At 41.5% G+C, this 25,057-nt stretch overlaps 1 protein-coding gene across 2 annotated transcripts in view; it reads left to right on the forward strand.

Annotated features, from left to right (window-relative positions):
• Nucleotides 1-22,013, forward strand: part of cdkal1 (CDK5 regulatory subunit associated protein 1-like 1) — a 292,036-nt gene extending 270,023 nt beyond the window's left edge. For both annotated transcript variants that reach the window (XM_031298668.2, XM_031298667.2), the window contains exons 14-15: nt 1,508-1,672; nt 21,139-22,013. In XM_031298668.2, the coding sequence (XP_031154528.1) occupies nt 1,508-1,672; nt 21,139-21,297 (324 nt within the window). In that variant the 3' untranslated portion in view covers nt 21,298-22,013. The remainder of the gene's footprint in view (nt 1-1,507; nt 1,673-21,138) is intronic.
• The last annotated feature ends 3,044 nt before the right edge of the window (nt 22,014-25,057 follow it).

The following is a 25,057-nucleotide window of genomic DNA, read 5'->3' on the forward strand; positions in this document are numbered from 1 at the left end:
CACCATCAGATGGATATCTATCCTGACGCTTATAATAGGCACCTAACCACTGTGTGTGTGTGTGTGTGTGTGTGTGTGTGTGTGTGTGTGTGTGTGTGTGTGTGTGTGTGTGTGCGCGTGCGTGCGTGCGTGTTTTAGTGGCTGAGTGAGGAAGTTGGAGGGGGGGGATGGGGCTTTCCAGTGAAATCGGACAAGGTCTTTCATCATTTAATCACCCTGTAATGGGCCTCAAATGACCCTCACCTACACACACACACACACACACACACACACACACACACACACTCCCTCACCTTCCTCCCCCACAGGCCTGCTGTTGTACCTCTCTGCTCTCAGCCTGGTTGCCAGCTACGTACACACACACACATATACACACGCACCCTCACAGTAGTCAGTGTCGAGCAGCAGGTGTGTTGATTAGGCAGGTGTGGCGCTGGCTGTGCGTCTGTCTGGCCTGTTCACTATCTCCTATCATATTCCACTAGCTGGATAAAGACTGACAGATTAACCCCGAGCCAGGCTTACTCCTGCCATCACAGCAGTAACACTCCCTCCATCAGTTCACATGCTATTCTCTGCCCAGTCAGTAGCTTAGCCTTGCAGAGTCGTGTAATGGTTAGACAGACCACCAGATGATCTGAGTCAGCATGCAACCACCCTGACAGTTTACCATAAATGCTCAGCCGTGTTCATGTCTGCTCATTCAGGAAGGATAACTTTTCAAATCATAAGGTGATCACTCGTATACCTTTTTCTTTCACCCGGGAAATAGAATAAATCATAGGATGTTATCAAAGAAAACCCTTACTTTAGTTGTGATTATACATTACAGTGATTACAGTTTTAATTCTCATTAATAATCACAACACCAATTATTCTGTTAGTGTTTACAAAAGAGATTGACTCTGAAACAAGAGCTGACCAAAAGAAGTACATCAGCATTTGCGTATGATCTTTATTTACATTTCATTAAGAACCAATTCCATTTCACACTAGGCCTTTATTATAACTCTTTGTTTTCTCTTCCTTCCTGCTGTGATCAGCCGAGATTTATAGTTGCCATGGTGAAAAGGCAAACCAGCAAATCCCAGTGGTTTATCTCACAGCTGTTGCCGTAGTTTTTGACCTTGAGGGCTTCCATAAATGGAACTGAAAACACTCAGCCCTGTGTGTTTTTTTTTTTTGTAAGCAGACAGGGACTAGCTAAATAACAATGTGATGGAGCATTGGGAAAAACGGTTTTGGGCAGCAGTTAATTGAAAATATAATTGACAGATGGTAAAACATGCAGAGGGTCGTTATTGGCATGGATGGTTTTATAGGTCTGCCTTTCTATGTGAATGACAGCAAGTTGCTGGATATATCTCACCTGTGGTCACTAAAATACAATCACTAAATAACACATTGTTTTTGTTCTGTACCTTATAAGTTTCACTCAATGTTAATTTGATCCAATGTGCAAAATGTGCAGTGACATCAGTTATGATGTGTCGCTCCGGGTTTGCAGGTGCTGGTACCTAAAAGGGCTGAGTTCAAAGGGAAGATGATTGAGGTGGATATCTACGAGGCAGGAAAACACTTCCTGAAAGGCCGGCCAGTGGAAGAGAGTAAGCCCTTCACTCCCTCCATTGCCGCACCACTTCGGAAAGGAGAGGTGTCTGGCCTGATGCAGGTAAACACACACACAAATACATGCACACCTGCATATAGGTATATCTAAATGCAGACCTTGAATCCTATTTTTTGCCCAATTCAATGCCACAGCACGGTAAATCAAACTGGCATCAAAGCAAATGCCCACAAAAAGAGGCATATGTAAGCAGAGTCATCTCTTCATGGCTGTAGAACAAAAGTAATAGGTAACACTTATATAATATGTACTTACGTAGCAAACACCCTAAAATAGAGTTGTCTAGATGGTTGAGATTAAAAAAGGTATAGCACAGCATATGGAATGGGAAAAAAATGAAACAGGACCTGAAAATAAACGTGAGGTCATAAATAAATAAAACTACAGGTAAATCATGACATTAAAGTAAGTATATGGGATGGAGACCAAAAAGGAAAGGCATCCTGAGTAATGCAGTTACACAGGTTATAAACACTTCAAACAAACAGCATTTACAGCATGGTAACACTATACCACACATTTATTCAGTGCAGATGAGTATGTATCCTTCTCAGACTAGCCGGATCTTTGGATGCATGGTCCACAATCCAATACAAAGACGATAGATCATTTTGTAAAGATACTGTGGTTTCCAGTCCATTTAATGCAATTTGATTCAGCTGAAAATTAATATCCATTCGCCTCAGACTACATTTTTTTACATGCATGAAAGTATATACGTTTTGGGTAACTGGTTTTAAAAAATAAATATACATTTTTCTTGAATTTGTATTGAAGTATTTAATTGGACATGACCCAGAAAATACTGTCACACCAAGAGTTAATATGGGCAGCAATATGCAGTAAGTTTTTTTGGCCAGTCCACAAGGAGGATGTATTTTTCACTGGTATGATACAAATTGGATGTTGTTAAATCTGGCTCCCAAGTTAATGTCATCCATCTAGATTTGTTATGTTCTGCAATACAGTCCGGATCGGGCCGAATTTTTCTGTCCAAGTCCGGCCCGCGTCCGACAGAGCTGTGACCGAACCTGGCCCGAGCCGGACAGGCATTAAGAAATTTGTGTCCGAGCCCGACACAGTTAAAATTGATGGTTACGAATGTAACCGCGGTTCTATGAGTTTCGGATGACCGCCATAGGCGGTGCTTTCAGCACCTGGATATCCATCGCACACATGTGCAGGTCGAGTGTTTGTATCAACAAAGTCACCTGTGACCTGGGTGACGTATGCCCTGTGTATGCACAAAGGGCAGGCCCACCCAGGAAGTGACCTCTTGGCAATCTTCTCGTGGAAATTCCGAGTGACTGCCGAGCTCTGGCGGTCATCCGAAACTCATAGAACCGCGGTTACATTCGTAACCATCGTTCTATTTCGTTTCTACTGACCGCCAGAGGCGGTGCTTTCAGCACCTGGATGGCTAATATCAACAAAGTCAGGAGGAATTGTTACCTGCCTGTTAGAGATGCTGCGAAGGTGTAGGAAGTACCGCTGCAGCCACTGGGTTATGTGGTACAACATTAACCCTGTAGAATCTAGCAAATGTGCAGGGTGAGGCCCATGAAGCTGCTGCACAAATGTCAGAGAGGGGCACACCCCGCAGGACTGCCCATGATGTAGACACACTCCTGGTGGAGTGCCCCCGAACATGAGAAGGGCTTGGAAGACCACTGCACTTGTAAGCATGGCCGATGGTCTCGGCTATCCATCTCGACAGCCGCTGTTTGGACAGGGCAAGGCCCCGTCTTGGCCCTGTATGACAGACAAACAATGTGTCAGACTGCCGGATTTGGGCGGTCTCCTGAATATAAATCCAGAGTGCCCGTATAGGGCACAAAAGCTCCGTGCTCAACCCTAGTTCAGACCCCCGATCTCGGGGTTCAAAGGCTGCCAGCCTAAGGGGATGGTTGATGTATGAGGGCGAAAAAGTCTTTGGGAGAAAAGAGGGGTTTGGCCATAAAGTTACTCCCGTACCCCCCGGATGCCAATGCAGACACTCTCCGTTCATGGAAAGAGCATGTAGCTCTCCTACCCGCTTTGCTGATGTAATGGCCAAGAGAAAGGCTGTCTTCATGGACAGCCAGTTCAACTCTATACCCCCCAGGGGTTCAAACGGGGGTTTGCACAGTGCACGCAAAACAAGGGGCAAGTCCCAGGAGGGCACTGGGTTTCGCCGAGGAGGCCTCAATCGCTGAGCCCCCTTTAGGAAGCAGGTCACCGGAGTGTGGGACCCAACAGTCACGCCCTCCACTCTATTGCGCATAGATGAGATGGCGGCAATATACACCCTGATTGTGGAGGCTGCGAGGCCCCGATCAAGGAGTGACTGAAGAAAACTGAGTATACCCGGTATGGAGCATTGTGTTGGCTCCCGATTTTGAGCTCGGCACCACTTGGCAAACAGCTTCCACCTATTAGTATAGAGCACATTGGTGGAGAGTGCCCGAGAACTGTGAATAGTCCGCACCACTGCTGGCTCACAGAGCCCTATCAATGGATCCGGCCCTTCAGAGGCCAGACCCAAAGTTTCAGCCGAGATGGGTTCGGGTGCCAGATTTGGCCGTCCAACTGTGAGAGGAGATCCCGTCGCACCGGAAGGCATCAAGGCTCTCCCTGTAGAAGTTGGTGTAACACTGGAAACCATACTCTTCCTGGCCATCTGGGGGCTATTAGCAGTATCTCGTGTCCCACTGCAGACACCCTGTCCAGTGTTGGCAATATTAATGGCAGAGGCGGGAAAGCGTACAGCAGCTGCATGGGCCATGCGTGTGCCAGAGCATCCTGGCCTAGGGGACTCGGTTCCCCGAAAGAAAACCAGAGGGGGCAGTGTGTCGTTGCCTGGGAGGCAAAAAGATCCACTGTCTGAAGGAGAGCCTTAATCTGTGCAAATTCAGACGTCAAACTGTCCACCTTTTGTGACAGGGCAACCTTTTTAAGTTTGGCTATACCAGGATTTTCACATTTCTCAGTCCGTCTACGCTTGTGAGGACTTGGGGGTGGAGGACTGTCCCTGTGTGGCGGAGGCCGCTGAGCCCCAGTGGTCCTCCCTAGCTGAGCCAGTCTGGCTGACCGCACCGCCAGGCTTAGGCACGCACAATTCATGCACGCCAGCTCAGTTAGCCCCTGCCGTAGGTGGTCAATGCCCAGGCAGGAAGGACATCTGTCGTGGCCATCATCTGGCTCAAGAGGGGCCCGGCAGTCAGCACAGGTCATAAACATTGTCACTGACTGTGCCTTCACTCATGCTGCAAGCAGGCAGCCTGCACCGTGGTTAAGCGTGTCACACTGTCCCAGGTGCAGTTACTGTTGACAGTGACGCTACAATGTAGACAATCCCTGCTGTCTTAAGGCGAAAATAACTTAATGCCACTATATAACGTAGCGCCGTCTGGAGCGAACACACTCCAGTGCAGCAATGAATGTCAAAAAACAGAGTATCTCCTTTTGCCATGAAACGGGATATGCGGAGCGGTCGTGAGGGGTCCGAGCGAGCACACTCATGCACCACGATTGTCAAACAAAGGAAGACCTATTTAACCAGAGCAGCGGCAAAAAGGCCGCTTCTTAAACAACTCAATTACGGGGTGGCTACGCTACGAGCACGCGCCGCTGACGCCAACCTTATCTGACGCTATCTTAACAAAGAAAAAAGCTGAGCCTAAATGGCCAGCAGCCCAACAGCGTTAACAACTACAATAATAACAATAACTAGTAAATGATACTCACCGCGCCATTAACTTATGAGCGCGTACCCAACAACTGAAAAAACAAAAACAAACTCCTTGCTCTTTACTGACCGGGAGAATTTGAACGAACGCAGTCAAAGCGAGACCACTACTGCATTCCGTTACAAAAAAAGAAAGTCTCTCCCCGTATCTTCGCCCTTCTCAGGAACGGCATGAACACCGACACAGCTGACTACAAGCCAGCCAAGCGGTGTGGCCGTAACACAACGTTAACTCCTTCACAAAAATCGGTCTGACCTTATGTAATGAGTGCAATCGTGTCAAGGTGGCTAGTCGCAGTCTTTTGGAGGGTGTAAATTCACAGCTCCAACCCGTTTGGGTAACAAGACTCCCAGCGACGCCAAACCCTGTCTGAAACTTGAAAACCTGCTTACCAACGCGAGAAGATGCAAGAGGTCACTTCCTGGGTGGGCCTGCCCTTTGTGCATACACAGGGCATACGTCACCCAGGTCACAGGTGACTTTGTTGATACAAACACTCGACCTGCACATGCGTGCGATGGATATCCAGGTGCTGAAAGCACCGCCTCTGGTGGTCAGTAGAAACGAAAAAGAACTCTTTTTTTCTCATACACAGACATGTACGTTTGTTTGTGTGGAAAGCCCGCTTTTATTAAGCAACTGTAGGAAGGCATTTGGAAATGTCAACAGATGAGGTCATCAGCGCACACGGGACAACAACCGCACGTTAATAAGCTGTTTAATTTAAAATGTTCAATGTGCTAACCTTTCCTGATTGCTTTGTTTCCAACCATGGTCAGAAAACCAGGGGAGAGTCGTTACCTCCAGGGCCGTAGTTCTAAAATGAATAACGTTGAGGTTAAAATCCCGTTTGTGGTGAGCAAATGAATGAACTTGGCTTTCAGTCTGGGGTTTATCTCGGACACCGCACACACTGTGTTGGCTACAAAACTTAAACGTATTCCACCAACTCTGCTCCGGTCGCATCTACACGTCTGCTTCCTCTTTCTCTATCTCTCTTCTGCCCACTTTACACACGCACTGAGCTCTCTTAAAGGAGCCGCAGCACCATTTTACGACAAATGCCTTATCGCGCTGATGTGACCGAGCCCGACCCGAACCCGACTCTCATTTCTAAATATCTGTCCGAACCCGGCCGGGTATCCATGCCTTATTCTGCAACACTTTATTGCCGCATATTGTTGTAAATAAAACAGCGTATGACTTCAACTATTGTCTTCACTGAGAGGGATTTAGGGGCTGGGGTGCTTGGAAAGTAGTTTTAGCTGCTAGTGTTAGGACAAGTGTTGTTCACCTTTGGTTGGTTGTTAATCTTCCTAACTTAACACTCAATTTAATTTAACACTCAATTCTGTTTGCATATGTGATTGTCTATCCCATATGTCATATATAATTTGTTACACATCTATAGTGTATAATATATATATATATATATATATATATATATATATATATATATATATATAATATCAAGTCATATTGTCTTGATACAATTAGTGAACAGTTCAGTGCTTCAGGGCTACATTTAGCAACTTTAAATCAGTTGCCCATGTAGTATAGGTGTGTATGAGTGTACACCAGATGTGTACGCTCATCTTTTTCTATTCTACGTCTGTCAAGCTCTCGCTGTGTTATTTCCTTATCAAAACTATAAAAATGTTGTTTACAACAGGCCATTAAAATTGTATTAATTCGGTAAATGGATAAAGTTTGTGTGTGTGTGTGTGTGTGCGTGCGTGCGTGCGTGCGTGCGTGCGTGCATGGGTGTGTGTGTGTGTCCACATTCTTGATCCATTCTCATGTATGCAGTTGTGGAAAAGCACCAGTGTATCAGGCGTGAGATAAGTAATTTAAGATAAGTTGTGGCTGGCTAAACTGTCCTTCCTTCCTGTCTTTCCAACACACACACACACACAAACACCATGTTAATGTATCTGTTTCACTGCATGTTATTTTTCACTTTGACTAGCTGTAGCTTATAGCTCAGGACATGGAGCCACAGAGCAGAATATGATACACTTTCTAATTTCACACTCCATCAGCCTTTACTGCCAGACAGAGAGGGAGGGGAAGAAAGGAACAGACAGAGACACGAGAGAGATAGGTTGACACTGATGAAGGGGAAAGCAAGCAGAGAGAGAGAGAAATGGATCGCAGAGAATGAGATAAAAAGAAAGAAAGAGAAAGGTTTCACAGCAAGCCAAGCGACACGTCACTCAGCAATGAAAAGTTCAGCACTGGGGACTAGACCTTGTAAAACTAGTTGCCTCATAAAGTCTGCAGCCCATCCAACACACACGCATGCACTCGTTTCCCCCCACTTACTTTCCCCATCACTCACACTCTTTCAACATTCTTACACAACATGCCCAGGCCTTCGTTTTTCTTGGATTGATGTAACAACTCACACACTCTCTTGCACGTAGATTCACACACACACACACACACACATACACACACACACACACACACACACACACACACACACACACGTCACGTCACGTCACACTGTAATGCACACTTTGTTTCTCACACACTGACTTTGTCTGGTCCTTATACTGTAAATACATTTGTCTGGATATTTCCTAACACCACTTATCAGTTCTAAGGTCTAAATGTGTCTCATGAGTTTTTCTTTTTTTCAGAGGAAAAGTAGGTAAAGGCATCATCATCTCCATGTCAATGTGCTCTAGAAAATAATTTATGCAGGGATCTCGAGTTTGACAGAGATGGAGATGTCTGTCACTTTTTTTTTTTTTTTTTTTAATGAAAATAACTGAATAGGACACATTAACACTTTGTGTCTATTCCCTGTGTGAACACACCTGGTGCTTTGAGGTTTTTTTGGGGGTTTTTTTGAGGGTTTTTTTTTAGGGTAGTGGGCGGTGTATGAAATTTACTATGTGTATATGGATAAAGTAAGTGGTGTGCTGGAAGCAAAAGGAAGTCATAGCAAAATGTATAGTTAAAAATGCGAGAGCATTAGACTTATAAACGAATGATGGCACACAGAATGAAAACAAATTTAGGCGAACATACAGATAGAAAGAAGGACAGAGGTAGCAGATCAGTGTATGTTGTAATACAGTGGTCTAATGTAAAACTAAGGAATGCTTCTCTGTACTGTCCTTAGCATATTGGCAATTAACATATTGTTATAAGTGATCTCCAGTGATGCTGCTGCTGATCTGTAATCCTTATGAACAGCATTGTCAGCTACTAATGACACCAAAGTGGAACTGAACCACATTGCTTATAGATAAGTGACCTAATGGCTTGGAAACATAGCAGTATTTGCAAGCTACACACACAGACCCACTTCTAGTAGCCCTCTGGTATATGTGATGTCCTTGACAGCCATGTGTCCAGTATGTGTGTTTACATTATTATTATTATTATTATTATAAGTGAACAGGTCTGATTGAAAATACGTATGCATGCATTCAGTACAATCTGGCACTAGCATACCCATGTAATACACACATATCTGCACACACACAGTGGTGGCTGGCCTATATATATTTAAAGACCATCTATTTTCTGAGTCTCTGCGTGAGTCTACCACACACTGAGCTGTATGCGTATTTGAGATGAATGAATGATTAGGGAAAGGCAGATAGATGCTCACCCCCATGTCTTGTAGCAGAGTCTGTAATTACAGGCTTTTGGCAGAGAGTGAGAGAAAAACAGAAGAATAAAGGGCCGGGAGGAGAGAGATTGCATGATGACTGAGTAGCTAATAGAAGGACAGAGTCTGAGCTTTGTCGTTTCATCTAAGATGCAGAGGAGTATTCTAAGAGAAAGTGAGAGAGTGGTAGATAAGTGGGTGATTGGATAGGCAGATGGAAACCACTAAGGTCTCTGATGTCCATTTGTCAAAGTGAGAGATTTACCATTTCTGAGATGATGGCTCAGATGCAAACAACGGATGGATAAGCAGATACATAGACGTGGGAATATATAGCTAGGTACAGTAATTATGGATGGATGGATGAGTGATCTAATGGCACGGTGCACTTTATCCGTGCGCAGTCCAAGGTTCATTCCTATGTTCGGTGTGACATGTTCATTACATTCCATGAAACAAGACCAAGGTTTTAGCGAGAGAAATTAGCTTTTATTGACATTATTTACATCTCTTACTGTCTATCTCTCCGTCTGTCAGCCCTTCATTCACAGGAACAGCACTTTCTGCAGAAAGGGAAGGACAGTAATGAGTCTTTTAGTGGGACACAATAGCAGAGAAAGCACTCAACAGCACGGTGGAGGAAAGAAAAGTAGAAAGTATCTTCACCAGTCCTCATCCTCAGATTAAATTAAATGATAGAAGATGAGGAGGGGGAGGGGAGCGGGGATAGAGGCCAAAAAATGAAACAAGATTGAAAGAGAGAGAGCAAGGTAGACGGAGAGATCATGAGACAGAAAGGCAGCTTGAGTGACACCCAGTAATCAGCTCTTTTGTCAGCATACTTCCTCAAGAAGACCAAGAGAATTGGACAGGGACAAAACAGCAAATTCACAGTTGGTATGAAAGACAGAATAGAAAAAGGAAAAGAGCTGGGAGAGAGATCGAAATGAAGGAATACGAGCAGTGAACAATGTCCCTCTTTGACCACATATTGACAGAAAAACAGAAAATGGAGGTGAATGAAACGAATCTCTGCTGGAGTATTACATTTCTTTTTCCTTTTATCTGGGGCTGGTTTTCTTGGTTTTCCCAGCCTTCCTTGTGTCTTTATTTCTTTTTCTTTATATCTCTGTTTGTTTCTTTCTGTCTTACATTGTATTTTTCTTTCTACTTGTGTCCTGTTTTCATCATTTCTCTCACTACCTTTCACTTTTTGCTCTTTGTGTGTGTGTGTGTGTGTGTGTGTTTTAGAGAAATATAAAAACACACACTGGGTGAATGTTTAAAATTGTATCTTTGTATATTGTATTACTGGCTGAGTGGGTGGGATTGCTGGTATTTTGCATCATAATGCTTACAGTACATACACACATACATACACTACAGGTTCATTGGTAAAACACAGATCCTATGTACAAATATAGGCCGATGCACAGTCCCCCCTGGTGTGCATGGCAGACTACCACTAGCCGCAGGCTATATGAGAAACTGGCTGTACACACACAGTCATCATGTAGACAAAACCCACGCGCGCCTAACACAAACACATATACACACACAGGCATAACACTCGGGGGAAAAAAAGCTATATTTCACCCCAAACAATTGAACTGCTCCGTGTTGACATGTAACTGTTATGGATTGTTGCTTTGATGTTGCGTTATACACACATCATGTTGTCATCTGTATTGTCAGGAAAAGCCAAAGATTTGTCTTTTCTGGTAGGAATACATTTAATCCTTTAAAAATTATATATATATATATATATACATATGGGTGTCAAAAGGTTTTGCTTGGCCTTTGCATGACTTTGTTTACTCGAGTAGCAAACAATTAGTTTTGCTTTCAAAACAGCAGGCGTAGCTATTTTAAGCATTTCATTTAGCATGTCAAATTGTATTACATGGCCTGTGCTTTGTGTATACTTAAAGAACCAATGTCACAGTAACAAATAAATAAATGTTAAGCCATCAAAATGTCAGTCTATTTTCAGTAGTCTTACCTAACATGTCAAATGGCATTATGCAGCCTCATTCTTTTTTGTTTATTTAGAATGTCCCTTGCTCTTGAGTTTTGCTTTTAAACCACAGATGGAAGATGTAAATAACAAAGCACTTAAACAAGCACAAAAATTGTTAGGGAAAAATATGTTCTTGGCTTTTTCTCTTATGTTATTGTAAAAATAGACTCTCCCCAGAATGGGCCTTTTATACATGTAAACAAACTCCTGAACAATGTTCTTCGGCAGATGAGTCACCCATGGCTTTGTATTGTATTTCAAATTTTTCCATAATCTTAAACTCAACAGAATTGCAGCTGCAGTTTTGTCAAAGTATATCTCAACAGTTAATTCTTGTTATTGCAATATATATATATATATATAATAGTAATTGATTGAGAGAGAAGATCATCTTTATTTACAACCCATATCCTACAAAACAAAGTTATTCTCTCAGAGTTAATGCCAAAATAATAATTAAAAAGTAACCTTTCAAGTAACCTGTGGTTAGGTGACTAATTGTATAAGCATTTGAGTAGCCCCTTGGGTATAAAAGTTATCTTTTAACAGAACAACTGACAGGAGCAACCCTGCTAATCCCTCGCATATATCCTAAGACTGCATTACGCTGAGGGGGTTAGTATCCTATCCCTTCTGCTATTTGGGTAAGTAACTATGTAGACATTTGCTGGATGTTTAAAGACTGAGAAAATATATGTTATTTATGTTACTTTTAAGGCATCTCTCGGCACTATTATGAGGCTGAATGAGGCCCACCTCTAGAGGTTCAGTGGAAGTACTGGTTTAATGTAAGTTTAATGTAGGCTTTGACTTTGCAACATTTTTCACCAGTCTTTAGTTGTGCAAATGGTATCCACAACAACAGGCTACAGGGATGCCTGTCTTTACTCACTTAAATTTGTTACAGTGGGGGCGCCTGGTTAGCTCACCTGGTTGAGCGTGCGCCCATGTACAGAGGCTCAGTACTTGAGTACCGCAGTACTTGCGGTCGCTGGTTCGGTTTTGACCTGCGGCCCTTTGCTGCATGTCACCCCCCTCTCTCTCCCACTTCCCTGACTTAATCTGTCCTATAAATAAAGGCAGTAAAAAATCCCAGTGTTGGGATCCACCTGAGAAATGTAATTTGCCCTCTCTAATCCCAGGCTCAGGAAAATATCTTGCTACTTAATCACCAGGGACACCTTACCTGGAATGACTGCCAAGACAGTGATTGTTGGTAAAGTGCTTTAAACAGCAAGTTACTTAATGTATTGGCGTATTGTAAAATCAAATTAAATCTGAAATATGTCATTAGGTTATTTAAAAAGCACCTCAGGCCTCTTTCCTTCTTTGCTTGCAAAGATACAATATGACTGAGGTAACAGGAGACATATTTTCTGTATGAAGAGTAATCGGTATACTGCAGTGCAAGATTTACCTGAAGTCTGCCGTGTGTGTGTGTGTGTGTGTGTGTGTGTGTGTGTGTGTGTGTGTGTGTGTGTGTGTGTGTGCCTGAAAGCCTCTGCTGTCTGTAATAGTGCCTGTCATGTGTTTGACACGTTTGTTTCTTTGTGTTAATGAGTATAAAGGATACTTGTTTATGTCTCTGTTCGTGTATAGTGAAGCGCAGTATATACAATACGTTCATCAAGTCCAAGGTATAGACCTAGTTTGTGTGTAAGAGAGGGAGGGAGAGAGAGAAAAGAGAGAGAACCAGTCGGATGCCTATAGAAAGCAACTGTATCAACTGGGTGGTGCTGCTGATTTGGTGATGCTCTGGTGCGTTTCCCAGATGGCATCAGAGGTTGCAGTGTGTGAGCAGGGTGACTGGCCGTAGTTAATGATGTTTTGGGTTTTTCTTATGCAGGAGGTAGTCTATATCCACTACGTTCCACTTCCGGGATTGCTTCGTTGCCGCCGGAAATTCCGCCAGATTTCACTCTTTTCGGCCTTCTGCTTTTTTTGTGTTGGAATTTTAAATTCCGGTGGATTTATGAGGACTATGGTGAACTGCTCCCAAGATCTCTGCAGGGTAAATCCAGAAAGCTAGCTAGACTATCTATCTAATCAGAGTTTTCTGTTGCACGACTAAAACAACTTTTGAATAAACACGTTGCACCAAAGCAAGTTCCTTCCCGAGGCTATATTGCAGTGGCACCGTGGCTCTGCCCGGTGTTTAGCACCGCCCATGACGATTGTGATTGGTTTAAAGAAATGCCAATAAACCAGAGCACGTTTTTCTCCCGTCCCGGAATGCTGTGTGGACTAGCCAGACCCTCCTCCGCAGCGCTGTGGAGGAAGTTCTGGCAATGCGAGACTATGCAGAAGGTAACATTTAGTAGGTATTGTTAAGTGATAGTAGGTCTGTCCCAATGATTTTGGATGCCACTGTCATGGTCTTTTTATGACCATGCCAGAATGTCCTCCACAATGCAGTTAAAGTTTGTAAGGGTTTCAGTGTCAAGACCAAATCTTTTAAGGTGAATCAGGAAGCGTCTTTCAATTGATAATGGCCTAAATGTCAATTAAAGCTATTTTATATTGTGATGTGGACATCTATTGTGTGTCATCAAATGCATGTATGTACAGTATATGGAAAATAACCACTGCTCTTGCTTTCATCCCTTTGCCATTGCCCTGTAAACTTCATCTCAGCCTGTCAAACAGAGACAGAATTCAATTTATTTATTTTTTTTATCATTGGGATAATTGGTTTTGTTCCAAATTGTGTTACTTAACTACTTTGCTTGGACACCAGCCCCAGTGACTGGAGTCAACAGTTGAAACCACAAAGCAGTTAAAAGCAGTTAAAATACCACAGTAACACCACATTAAATACTTGTAAGCTGACAGTGCCTTCACCATGTAAGATATTTCTCACTTTCTGATTGTTTTATAGTAGATATAACTGGTTATATTGATTTATATTCCCATGACCTGCAGACACTAGTGGATGCACTGTTGTGTTTATTGCTTCTGTTGACTCGGCTGTAATTTGTAATTTCTATTGCGTAGAAAGTAGAGCCTGCACAAGCACCATATATTCTACTGTTAAATCTCATATTATCACCTTAATTGAATATCCAGGTCATTATTTTATTTGAAAAAAATAAATAAATAAAACCGATTCAATTATCTATTATTTGCTGTGATATATAGTGATGTTTGTCTATGTAAACGTGTGTGTGTGTGTGTGTGTGTGTGTGTGTGTGTGTGTGTGTGTGTGTGTGTGTGTCAACTTGCACTTCTATACAGTCAACATGTAGAGTATGCATACAAGTGGCATGAAGAAACAAGTTGTCAAGTGTAACGTGACAACATGTTTACATCAGGATGTTGTGTAGCTTTGAGTGTGTGTATAGTGACAATGGGTATACTTGTACACCCATGCTGTACACCATAGTATCTGAGAGGGTTTTACGGTTGCACTGATGAAGGAAACTTCAGATCACAGATGAGGAAGAAGACCGAAAGAGAACATGACTGAAGGTCCCCACAGAACCTTGTTTTAAAGACATTTATTTGTATCAGAAATATTACTTGTAATCACTCTTGCTGTAATGTCTCTCCTGTCCCTCTGTCCAGTTAAAAGTACAGCTGCAGCTTATTGTGATTGTCACTATGGCTTTGGCTTTGTCAAATCACCCGTGACTAAGGAGCCTGTTACAGTATCTGTTTAGAGACACACACACACACACACACACACACACACACAAAACCACTTCAATGGTCTCTGTGTGTCTAGAGTGACACTGACAGCTGCTGAGGATCATGTGAGAAATGTGACCACTATGTATTGTGCTTTCGGGTTCTCGTGATGTTTTGTGCGAGTCACTGGGTGTATCTTTGTGTGAATATGTCAGTGTGTTGGCTCAGGCTGCACCAGACACCACAGCAGATTATTATTATTCATTTTTTGAAGGTGCACGTGTAGAATTATTGAAATAGTTACTAAGACACAGATAGACATTTGAGAGTCCTGGACCACCAGGGAAAAGTAGCTAGCTGCTACCCCTAGTGTAGTGTTGGATGATTTTCGGGAGGATTATCTTGCTTTGTTCTACCACTGTGAGCAGAGAGATAGACATTATCCACCACAGGCCTACACGTACAAACACACTTACTCACAAATGCCAACTCTTTCACACAGACATATGCACAAACTCAGCATGCCAGCTAGCAGGTGGTGAACTATCATTGAAAGCCACATCTCTCATCTTTTCCTGCCCCCTTACCTCATTTCTTCTCAGTTTTTCACTCATTCCCTCTCTCCAACTGTGCTGACACGCACCTACTGGCACTTGGATTTTCACTTATCCTCCCTACTAGTAATACATTTTAGACAGTACTATTCAGTCTCTCGCATGGCACCCCGTTGTTAAAAGACACCTGCAGAGAGACAGATAAATAGATGGATGGAGAGGAAGGCAGTATACTTGGCCTGTCAGCGCAGAGAAAGATAATGGTTTTGATGCTCACCTTTTTTCTATTTATCAGTCCTTTGCTTTTAGTCTGTTTCTTATTTTGTCTGTTTCCATTCATCTTGCTCCTTTCCTCCCTAAGTGAGCAGAAAATAAAATGTGTACTACTAAGTGAATTTTATTGAAGTCTCTCTGTTTACAGGCAGCCTTCTCATTTAGTCTTTCATTTTTTATTTCTCACACTGTCAGTTCATTCATCCTTTAATGAATGAGCCATTCCAAAACTTTTCAAGGGCTTACAGTATAACCTCACTGAGGAGTACTTTTCAAATATATTATTGCTGATGAGATTGGATCAGTGATTTGAACCCCTGACAGAAGTAGCTGTATTCCTTCTGATCACATTCAAGGGACTTGACATGGCTACCACCATACACCCTAGCAATAAGCACCCTTCTTGTTTTTCAAACGTCAAAACAGAAACAAAACAGCGTATCAGTTTCGCCATTAGGGAGTCAACCGATGATCCTACCATTAAGCAAATGTGGATACATCAGCCAGACCTCTGTTACTGATTTTGCCTCCATCTATTGTCTGAAGTAACTATAAGTGACTTAGAGATGTGTCACGTAGGCGTTGCCAGTCACGGTATCCATCCTCCATTGTGTGCGGTAACAGAGGAAACCATTCAGCGACAACGGTGAAGAGAAGAGTCGGTGGGAAGGTAGCGTTCACACCCCCATTACAAGAAAGGGGAGCGGGAGTAATGTAGAAGATAGAGAGGTAGAGGACAGACGCTATGCAGTTGCTCACACACAAAGCCATGTGCATGCAACACGTGTAGATGTGCACCGACTCTGTTACATACAAATACTTTTACTCGTCGTTCATAGGTCAAATGTGCAGTATGCATACAAATGCTCTACAATTAAAATTTTCAAGTATGTTTCTGCATTTTTCTTAATTTTCTACTCATGAACCTTTTTAACTATATAGAATGGAAAACTAAGAGATAATGTACACAGCCAGATATAGGTAATGGTAAATAGAATTCCTTAGGTGGAGGATGAAAGAAAAGTTCAAATAGCTTTCACTGGCAATCCATAGAGAAAAGAAATAAAGACAGATGAGGCAGAACGTCGAGCCTTGATAAAGATACTTGAGGGGAGAGAGAGAGAGAGAGAGAGAGAGAGAGAGAGAGAGAGAGAGAGAGAGAGAGAGAGAGATTGAGATTAATCTACCTACCTATGGTAAATATCAAATCCAAAAGTCTTACAGTCAACCCTAGTCGACTTGATTAAAGGTTATCTGGAAAGCCGCTGATCAATTGCTCAATATCGCCCTGAATAATCAACCTTCATGGTGATAAATAATTTTACCAACCGTCATGCAGGAGAGACATATAGGAACTACCACAAGGCCATCCTGATTGATTTCCACTCCACTCCGGAGATTTTGACAAGATGTTGGTTCTCCTATCCAATTTGTTTAATGCTCAAATTAAAAGAGCCACATGTCGTGCAGGATTATTTATTTATTTAGCAATTAATTGTCTTTGCTTGAAAGTACACCTCAGGTCTCCACTCTCAGACATTGAGATAAAACTAGATAAATGTCAAGCGCACTGATGATCAATGAGGGAGGGTGGAGGTCAGGGAGACATAGGGCTGGTTATTAGTATTCAGTGTTTCCATCTCAATTGTATCAAAACCATCCACAACTGATGAATTCCATCTTATTTTTGATGTTGCTCTCATCACAGCTGTTTGTAGTGTTGTAAGCAGCATCATGCTCTCATGTGCATTGTTTAAAGGTGCTCTAAAGGTGCTGACACACAAAGCCGATAATCGGCCGTTGGACAGTCTGGCGAGGTCAGTGACTCGAGTCTGTTCGACGTGTTCCGTGCCGTCGTCCGTCCGATGTGTTTCGTGCCGTCGTCCGTCCGATGTGTTTCGTGCCGTCGTCCGTCCGATGTGTTTCGTGCCGTCGTCCGTCCGAGGGGCCGTCGGCCTTCATTTTGGCCGATTTGAGATTGTATAATTGGCGGGGCGGGCACTGCCGGCAGTCGGACTCAAGTGACCCATCTGATTGGTAGAGTGCTAACCCGGAAACGGGGAGCGGAATGAGCGTGACTAAAGTCTTTCAAAATCTGACGAAAATCTTTTAAACTGACCTTTGTCGATCTGAAATGAAGACAGATTCAGCAACTGCATGGCCTATTTCTCGCTTAAAATATTTTCAGAAACACATTTCGGTGAACTATTTTAGTACAATATGAGATCGTATTCTGAACAAGCCACCATCACAGTCTCTTTGAATTTCCGGAGAAACCAGACCCACGTGACGTTTTCGTCCAACCAGCTGCCGGTTTAAATTTTTGGGCGACAATACAGTTTAGCGCCGCCAGCTGTTATGGAGACGTATTACGTCTCATCGCTTTGATTCGACACTGATCAGTCCAACTGCCTTTTCTGCCGAGGGTCGGCCGTCTGGTCTGTGTGTCTGCAGCTTAAGCGATGTCACGCGTTTTTTAGGCTACAACATTTTTTGTCACATACAGCAAACATCTCCTCACTATCTGCGAGCTGCCTGTCCCCTGAACACACTGTAAAAAAAAAATGCGGTCTATGTAGACAGCCCAGGCTCCACAAACGGCAACAAAAACAAACTGTGCCAACCTGCATCACCAAACATAACAAACAGTCTTCCAGCGTTCCAGCCAATAACCGACAAGAAGGATTTGGGGTTGGGGGGTTAGTGTGTGTAAGCACGGAAGGGAGGGAGAGGGGACGGGATGAGGAGGAGAGAGGGGCGAGCTAGTCTCGTTTTGTTTGAAAATACTTTGAACGTCAACAAGAAGTGACGTCACCCAACATCGCTTAGAGCACCTTTAAGTTGTCATGTTTGACTATTAGCGACAAGCCAAACGCAGACACCTCTCAAATTCAGCCCAAAGCAGTATTTGTTTTAGGTGAACAATTAAACTCTTTAGTTTCTCTATTTTTCTATTTATTTTTTCTGTTTTCTATGTTGCTATAGGAAGCAGTTGTATGTGAAGTTATACTTGTTATAGAAACATTGTTGCAAAGCCACATGAAAATGATGTGCTACTGAGAGATTAACTCAAGCACCATCACAGTCACAGCCTTGCTTTGGCTCTGCTAACATTATAAACTAACTCTTATTTTCTCACGTCTCTACTAGCTTCCCCATGTAATTAAATCACAGTGCACCTTCCCCAACATCAGCTTGATTTAATAGACAGCACTCTGTAATAATTGGATCACTACAAAACTGCATTAACTGCTTTACACAGAGATAATGGCATCATAACTAAAATGCACTAAACACATGGCTGGTTTTATGAACCGTTTCATCCACAAAATATTGAAATAAGCAATGAATTTAAAATTCTGTTTCCAAATGAAACTGAGTTGTAGAGAGAAAGCAGGTCCTCTCAGGTTCAGCTGACGAAAGAGTGACATGAAAGTATGAAGCCCTGTAATAATCCTTTGCTCACCTAAATGATGGCACTAGGGGTGCATGATTCAGAAAATGTCACGATTCAATTCAATATCGATTTTTAGGCTCAAGATTTGATTCAAAAACGATTTTCGATTCAAAAACGATTCTCGATTAAAGAAACGATTCACAGTATGTAAATGTAGTTTTCACATGTGATTGCAGTAAACATACAATTTAAAAAATATGAATCGATTTTTGGAATTCTATAAATCGATTTTGAATCGGTAGAGCTTGAATTGCGATACGAATGTGAATCGATTTTTTTTTGCACACCCCTAGATGGCACCACATCTTAATATCAAGTGGCATCAATAGATGTGTTTCCAAATGTACATAATGATCAGCAGCAATGATCCATGAAGGGTAGTCCTCACATAAATGTCTATTTTATGAAGAATCAAGGGCTGAGTAAATTGTGATGTGGTTGATCGTGTGGCCAAATAAAATCCAAATATTTGTTTAAAAAATAAAAATCTGAATTTGGTCCTCCTCTACTTCCTCTTCCTGCCCTCCTGACAGTCTATCTTTTTCTCCTGCTCCACTCTTCTCAGCATTGCTCTTTCCCCATCTTTCACTGTCACATCCCTTCAGTGGTGGATGTCTTTTTAATGGTCCAACACATTAAGACCAAACAGAGCTCTCCGATTACAGACATTTGATGCGTTGGATCACTGGTCACTCTGCTGTCAAGCCTCGCTGTTTGATTTGTGACTGTGGCCAGTCGATTTAATCTAAACAAGAGCCCCTAATTATGAATAATGGGCATGACTTGTGCTATGAGGTGCAACAAACTCTCTGTCCACAAGTGTGTGGGAGAAAGCAGTGTGAGTCTGTGTATTTGCACGCATCAGAGGAATATTCACATAAAATCATGAGTAGGGATGTAACGGTATGAAAATTTAACCTCACGATTATAGTGACCAAAATTATCACAGTTTTCGGTATTATTGCAATATTTTTAAAAGTGTGTTCAATATGTTTAGAAAGCACTGATAGGCCTACAAAAGCTGAAATAGTTTCAAAAAGTGTAACAGTGTTTATCATATTACAAAAATACAGGCAATAGGCTTGTAAAACTATTGAAAACTGGTTGATGTTACAGCAGTGAGAGGTCTCACTCTGTAGCTAAAACAGAGACCTGAACACAGTGTGAAAAGAGGAGCTGCAACAATGTGCAGTACAACAAAAATATGGTGTTTTTTGAAAATTAAACCATGTAAACCTATTCTGGTACAACCTCAAAATACAATTATGAACCTGAAAATTAGCATAATATGGCCACTTTAATAAACATCTGACTTACTATGAACATTATTTACCAAAACTAAATGATATAGCCACCAGCATATAACAAGAAACAATACTAAGAATTACATTAATTTCTCTGTAATAATTAACATAAATGCAACATATTGCTCAGTAACACAAACTGAGAATAAGCCACATCTATTACAGCACACATATCCATAACGGAGCAAACAGTGTAATACACCTTTAATAGCTAAGCACGTGGCTCCACAGCGCTAGTCTGTTTACTGGCGATTGCACGTTGCTAGCAAATTTCCCTAACACAACCTGAATATCAACACGTGGCTGCACAAGTAATATTAAACAATCTGCACATCTATCAGCTATGCAGTAAGAAACACAGCAACAGCAATATTATCAAGGCAATAATATCTCTCTCTCTCTTTCTAAATGTCTCGTCGTAACACGGGCTAAACTTATCCACATCATAGCAGAACACTTATTGAAATATGAATAAACGTAGCTTTAACATTTACACTGATAATGAGGCAGTAAAACCCATGACAGTTTAGCAAGCTACAGAATAGTTTTAACTTACATTCTGGGCTACACACATCACTTCAACAAGTCTGAAAACGATAAAGGAATGATAAAGAAAGTCTGTTTACAGCTGAGCTGCTGCGTCCTGTCCCCTTCTCCTGTCTGAGCGCAGTGCGCCCGCACGGCAACTTGAGGAGACTCGTATGAAGCTGGGAAGGATTAAACACAGGGTTTCCACACCGTGGTAATCCACCGTGATAATAATATTTTAAATGAAAACGGTAATTGTTATCGTCAACATTTTTACCGTGGTTTACGGTTACACCGGTAATCGTTACATCCCTAATCACGAGAGATATTCAAATTCTAACTTTACTATTTCAACTATTTAGTTACATTCTGTATGTTTCCTTCCACAGCATCAGACGCCCAATGGCATCCAAGGTCCTTCTATGCCTTCTTCATCTGTTTTGTTCATCGGCTCTTACAGTCTTGACAGGGAAGTACTGAAGAAGCTGGGGATCGGGCTGACTCTGGCAGCAGCCATCTTGGCCTTCATCGTAGAGAAACTGTACTGATGGCGCAACTGCAAACTAGAAGAAGATTGTGAAGAAGGGAGAGGACAGTGACATCATAGGAGCCTACACAATGTGTTTGAAGCAGGTGAATACAGTGATAAAACGATCCCCTGTAACTCCAATGCTCTTATTCAATTTTGAATGAACCCAAAGAAAACAAGACAAAGTCAGTAACACCTACACAGTTAAGGATTATTTAAATGTTCTGAGATTTATGTTGTTTTTAGTGAAGTTAGTATTTTAATTAAAGTTAGACGTTTCAATTATTTTACCACTTAGTGATGTCAGTGTCTTTTATCATTGAAGGAGGAATAACCACATTGTCAATGACAATGTGGTCGGCAGTTTTCAAAGACCTTAGTAAACACTTTTTGGTACAAATAACACCCTAGTTACACCTGTTTTTAAAAAGAATCTATTTCAAGTACAGATTCTGTTTGTTTGTTTCATTACGAGGGTTAAACCTTTTCTAAGTGTAGGCTGTTTTAGGAAGATGCTATTCTCTTCTATTGTCCACTGATGGCTGCAGCCAGACATTGTCCATAGACTGGTAAATACATGTTTTGGATCATGTTTGTGGGTGTATGTAGCTGTTTTACAGATAAATTAAACACAACTCAATTGAAAACACATTCTGGTCTTCTGTACCAGAATCTTTTTTTTAGGAGTACTGAGCATGTAGATTTCTAGAAATTGATTGTTATAAAGTTGCCCATCTAGCCTGGCTCTGCCCTCCTACCTACTTCCGCTCAATTTTCATTTTCTTCACGTCTCTGTACAAATGAAATGTACGAGAGTCTGGTAGGACCAGGCTATTGCCCATCATCTTTTTGATGGATTGAATTGTGCTTACTTTACAGTATGTGTTGTTTTATTTTATGGCAAGGAATGTATGTACAATACTCTGGTTAAAGGCAATTTGTATCCTTCATTTCAAAGTATTTATTTTTGAATAAGAGACATGGACAATATATTTTCAGATCTTCATGAAATACTTCTTTCTTACTGTCTCTGAAGTTGTTTTAGCATGTCATTCTTTCGTTAAAGTTTTTTTGTTGGTTTCATTTGATGTTTTTTGCCTCATACATCAAAGTCAAATGGAATTAATGTACACCTTACCTTATCTGATTACATAAATGGCAGTTGGCCAGGTGGAAGATGCTGACTGCTTGGATTTGATGGTCATTATTAACTCTTTATTTTGTCCCACAGAACATCACTCACCCAATGTGATTTGTTTTGTTTTTTTGCATGTGATGGCCTGCTTTGGTGTCACCATAAAGGGTTGTTTTTATATTTTCTCACTTACCTGTAGTGGTGTCTGGTAAGATTTTTGCTGCCATCCCAATACAGTGAAGGTGAATGGGACATGAAGGCAAATGTATCTAAAACTATACATCACTAGAGGTAAATGAGATTTTACAGGTAAACTGACCCTGTAATACAAGTACTTTGTTGATACGTGGGCTACTTGTGGTGTATGAGTCATTAATGAGACAGACCTTTTGGCTTTTCTTGATTAGCATTGTTGCAACCATCCAAAACAGTTTAATAAAGGAAAAATGCAATATGTCATGTGTGAAATTACTCGTGTATTAATTGCTAGGTTTTTACCAATAAATAAGTCTGCGTGTCTTCACAGTGCTCTGTATCGCTCAGTTGTTGTCATGTATACTGTATAGTCTGTTTGTGTTTCTCTCTAATGTCTTTCTGTTTGGAGGTACAACGGTCCCAACATGTGTTCTGAATTTTATGACAGTTAATAATCCATGCCCCAATTTATGTGTCGCATTGCACTGGCATGTGTCTCTGTCAGTATGTCTGCATTGTTATCTGTGTGTATGCACACGCCCTGCATATTCCTAGTTACAAGTGTCTCTTTCTGTGTGTGTGTGTGTGTGTGTGTGTGTGTGTGGGGTCTGATGTAGCTGATGCTGTATGCTTAATTTAGCAGAAAGCCAGCATGTGTGGTTCAGGAGTGACAGGGCTCATCACTCTCTTATTCAGAAAGCCCTGTTATTATACATACCACTGTTTGTAACCTATACACACACACTAGCTTTGTATTATCTAAGTATATGATGCATATTACACATTTTGTTGCCACACAGATGTGTACCCTGGCTTTTTCTTACCTAGCTGGTGCATGTCAAACACACTCACAGCACACTGCGATATTGTAGTATATGGGCAAATGATGCACGTCAAGCAAACTTGCGCACAAACACAGGCACCAAAGCTTTATATTACCTGATCAAATGGAGCGTGTCTCACACATAGACACACACACACTAGCTTTGTATTATGTGATCAAATGATGCGTGTAGCTATGAAGCTTGTTACATCCATCCAGCAGTGCCCTATATTATTCTGCAGCCATCCATACTGTGTGACAGTTCTTTTGATGCTTTGTAAGCACAATTCCTCACTGTGTATGTCAGTTACACTGCATTGTTCTCCAATGAAATATGGATGCAACGACACCCTTTATTTATGGGAGATCATCACTTACTATGAAATATTGAGGCGGGAAGCATAGAAAGGAGATCATTATTCACTTTGCATCATTCACTTCACTTGTTTCTAATAAAAGCAAAAGTTTCTGAATTCTTGTCTTAGTTGCAGCTGTTGTCAATTTGTGATCTACACAGTGACGTCCTTTTGATGTGAAACGGAGCGACTTTGGACACAAGATAAATGCAAGGGAGGTTGAACATTAATGCATTTGCCTGTCATTTCTCATCTATCATGTCATTGCATTTCATTGATTTAAGTGTTTTAAATTCTGAGTGGTTTGGCTTGTGTAAGAACACAGGCGATGTTGTTGGTACTCAAAGAAGGGCGTTTATGTATTGAAACAATGTACTTATAAGAGGCTGAGATACAACATTGCTGTGAGTGCAACATAGTAAAGTATCTCGGGGAAATGATGATTTTGTTTTGAAAAAAAATTGTCATCTGATCTTGACTGTCAGTTGTAGATCCAACTGAGGTCTTAACAGTATTTACTAAAATAAAAAATGTAGACTATTTAAAAATGTATAAACCACCATTACGAGTGTTAAGCTGAAGAAAAATGTGACAGTGAGTCCGTTCTAAGGACTAGACAGCATTTACAGTGTACCTTATAGCAGTCTGATTATAACAATAGTTATCAGTCACTATATGGTTTATACAGACAAATAAATAAAGATACACTGAATGTTTTTATGCTGCTACATCATCCCTGTACAGTCCAAATTGTTATCTTCAGCAACGGATTTGTGCCTATTATGCTATTTTGGAAATGTGGATACTGTGATGTATTATTGTTAAAATAATTATGAAAATGGCGTCATAATGAGCCTAATGATCAACATAGTATAAAAGAAAACACTATAGACATCAAAGATGCACATCGTAGTGATGAATTTTCTAAAACAAAAAGTCAATATATAAGCTTTTCTAATATGTGTAATGATGCTGAATTGTATGTATCTGACACAAACGTAGAGTCATTTTGAAATGAGTTAAAGCAGTGGTTCTCTGTTAGCGTTAGATTTGAGCCCCCAGGACCCTGTACCCTGTACTCGCACCACCTGTGGTGCAAACTGCTGTAAGTACGACATCCAAGAGCATGCAAAACTAGCTGGTCTCCTGTTCTAGCTTGGTAATTATCCTTCATACTGCATACTACATACTTTGCTTATACCGCTTCTGTGTTTGTCTGGATATCTTTATACTGGAGAACACATAACATAAATCATTAATTTGAATAAGG

Source organism: Sander lucioperca, chromosome 10, assembly GCF_008315115.2.
Source record: "Sander lucioperca isolate FBNREF2018 chromosome 10, SLUC_FBN_1.2, whole genome shotgun sequence".
Lineage (NCBI taxonomy): Eukaryota > Metazoa > Chordata > Actinopteri > Perciformes > Percidae > Sander > Sander lucioperca.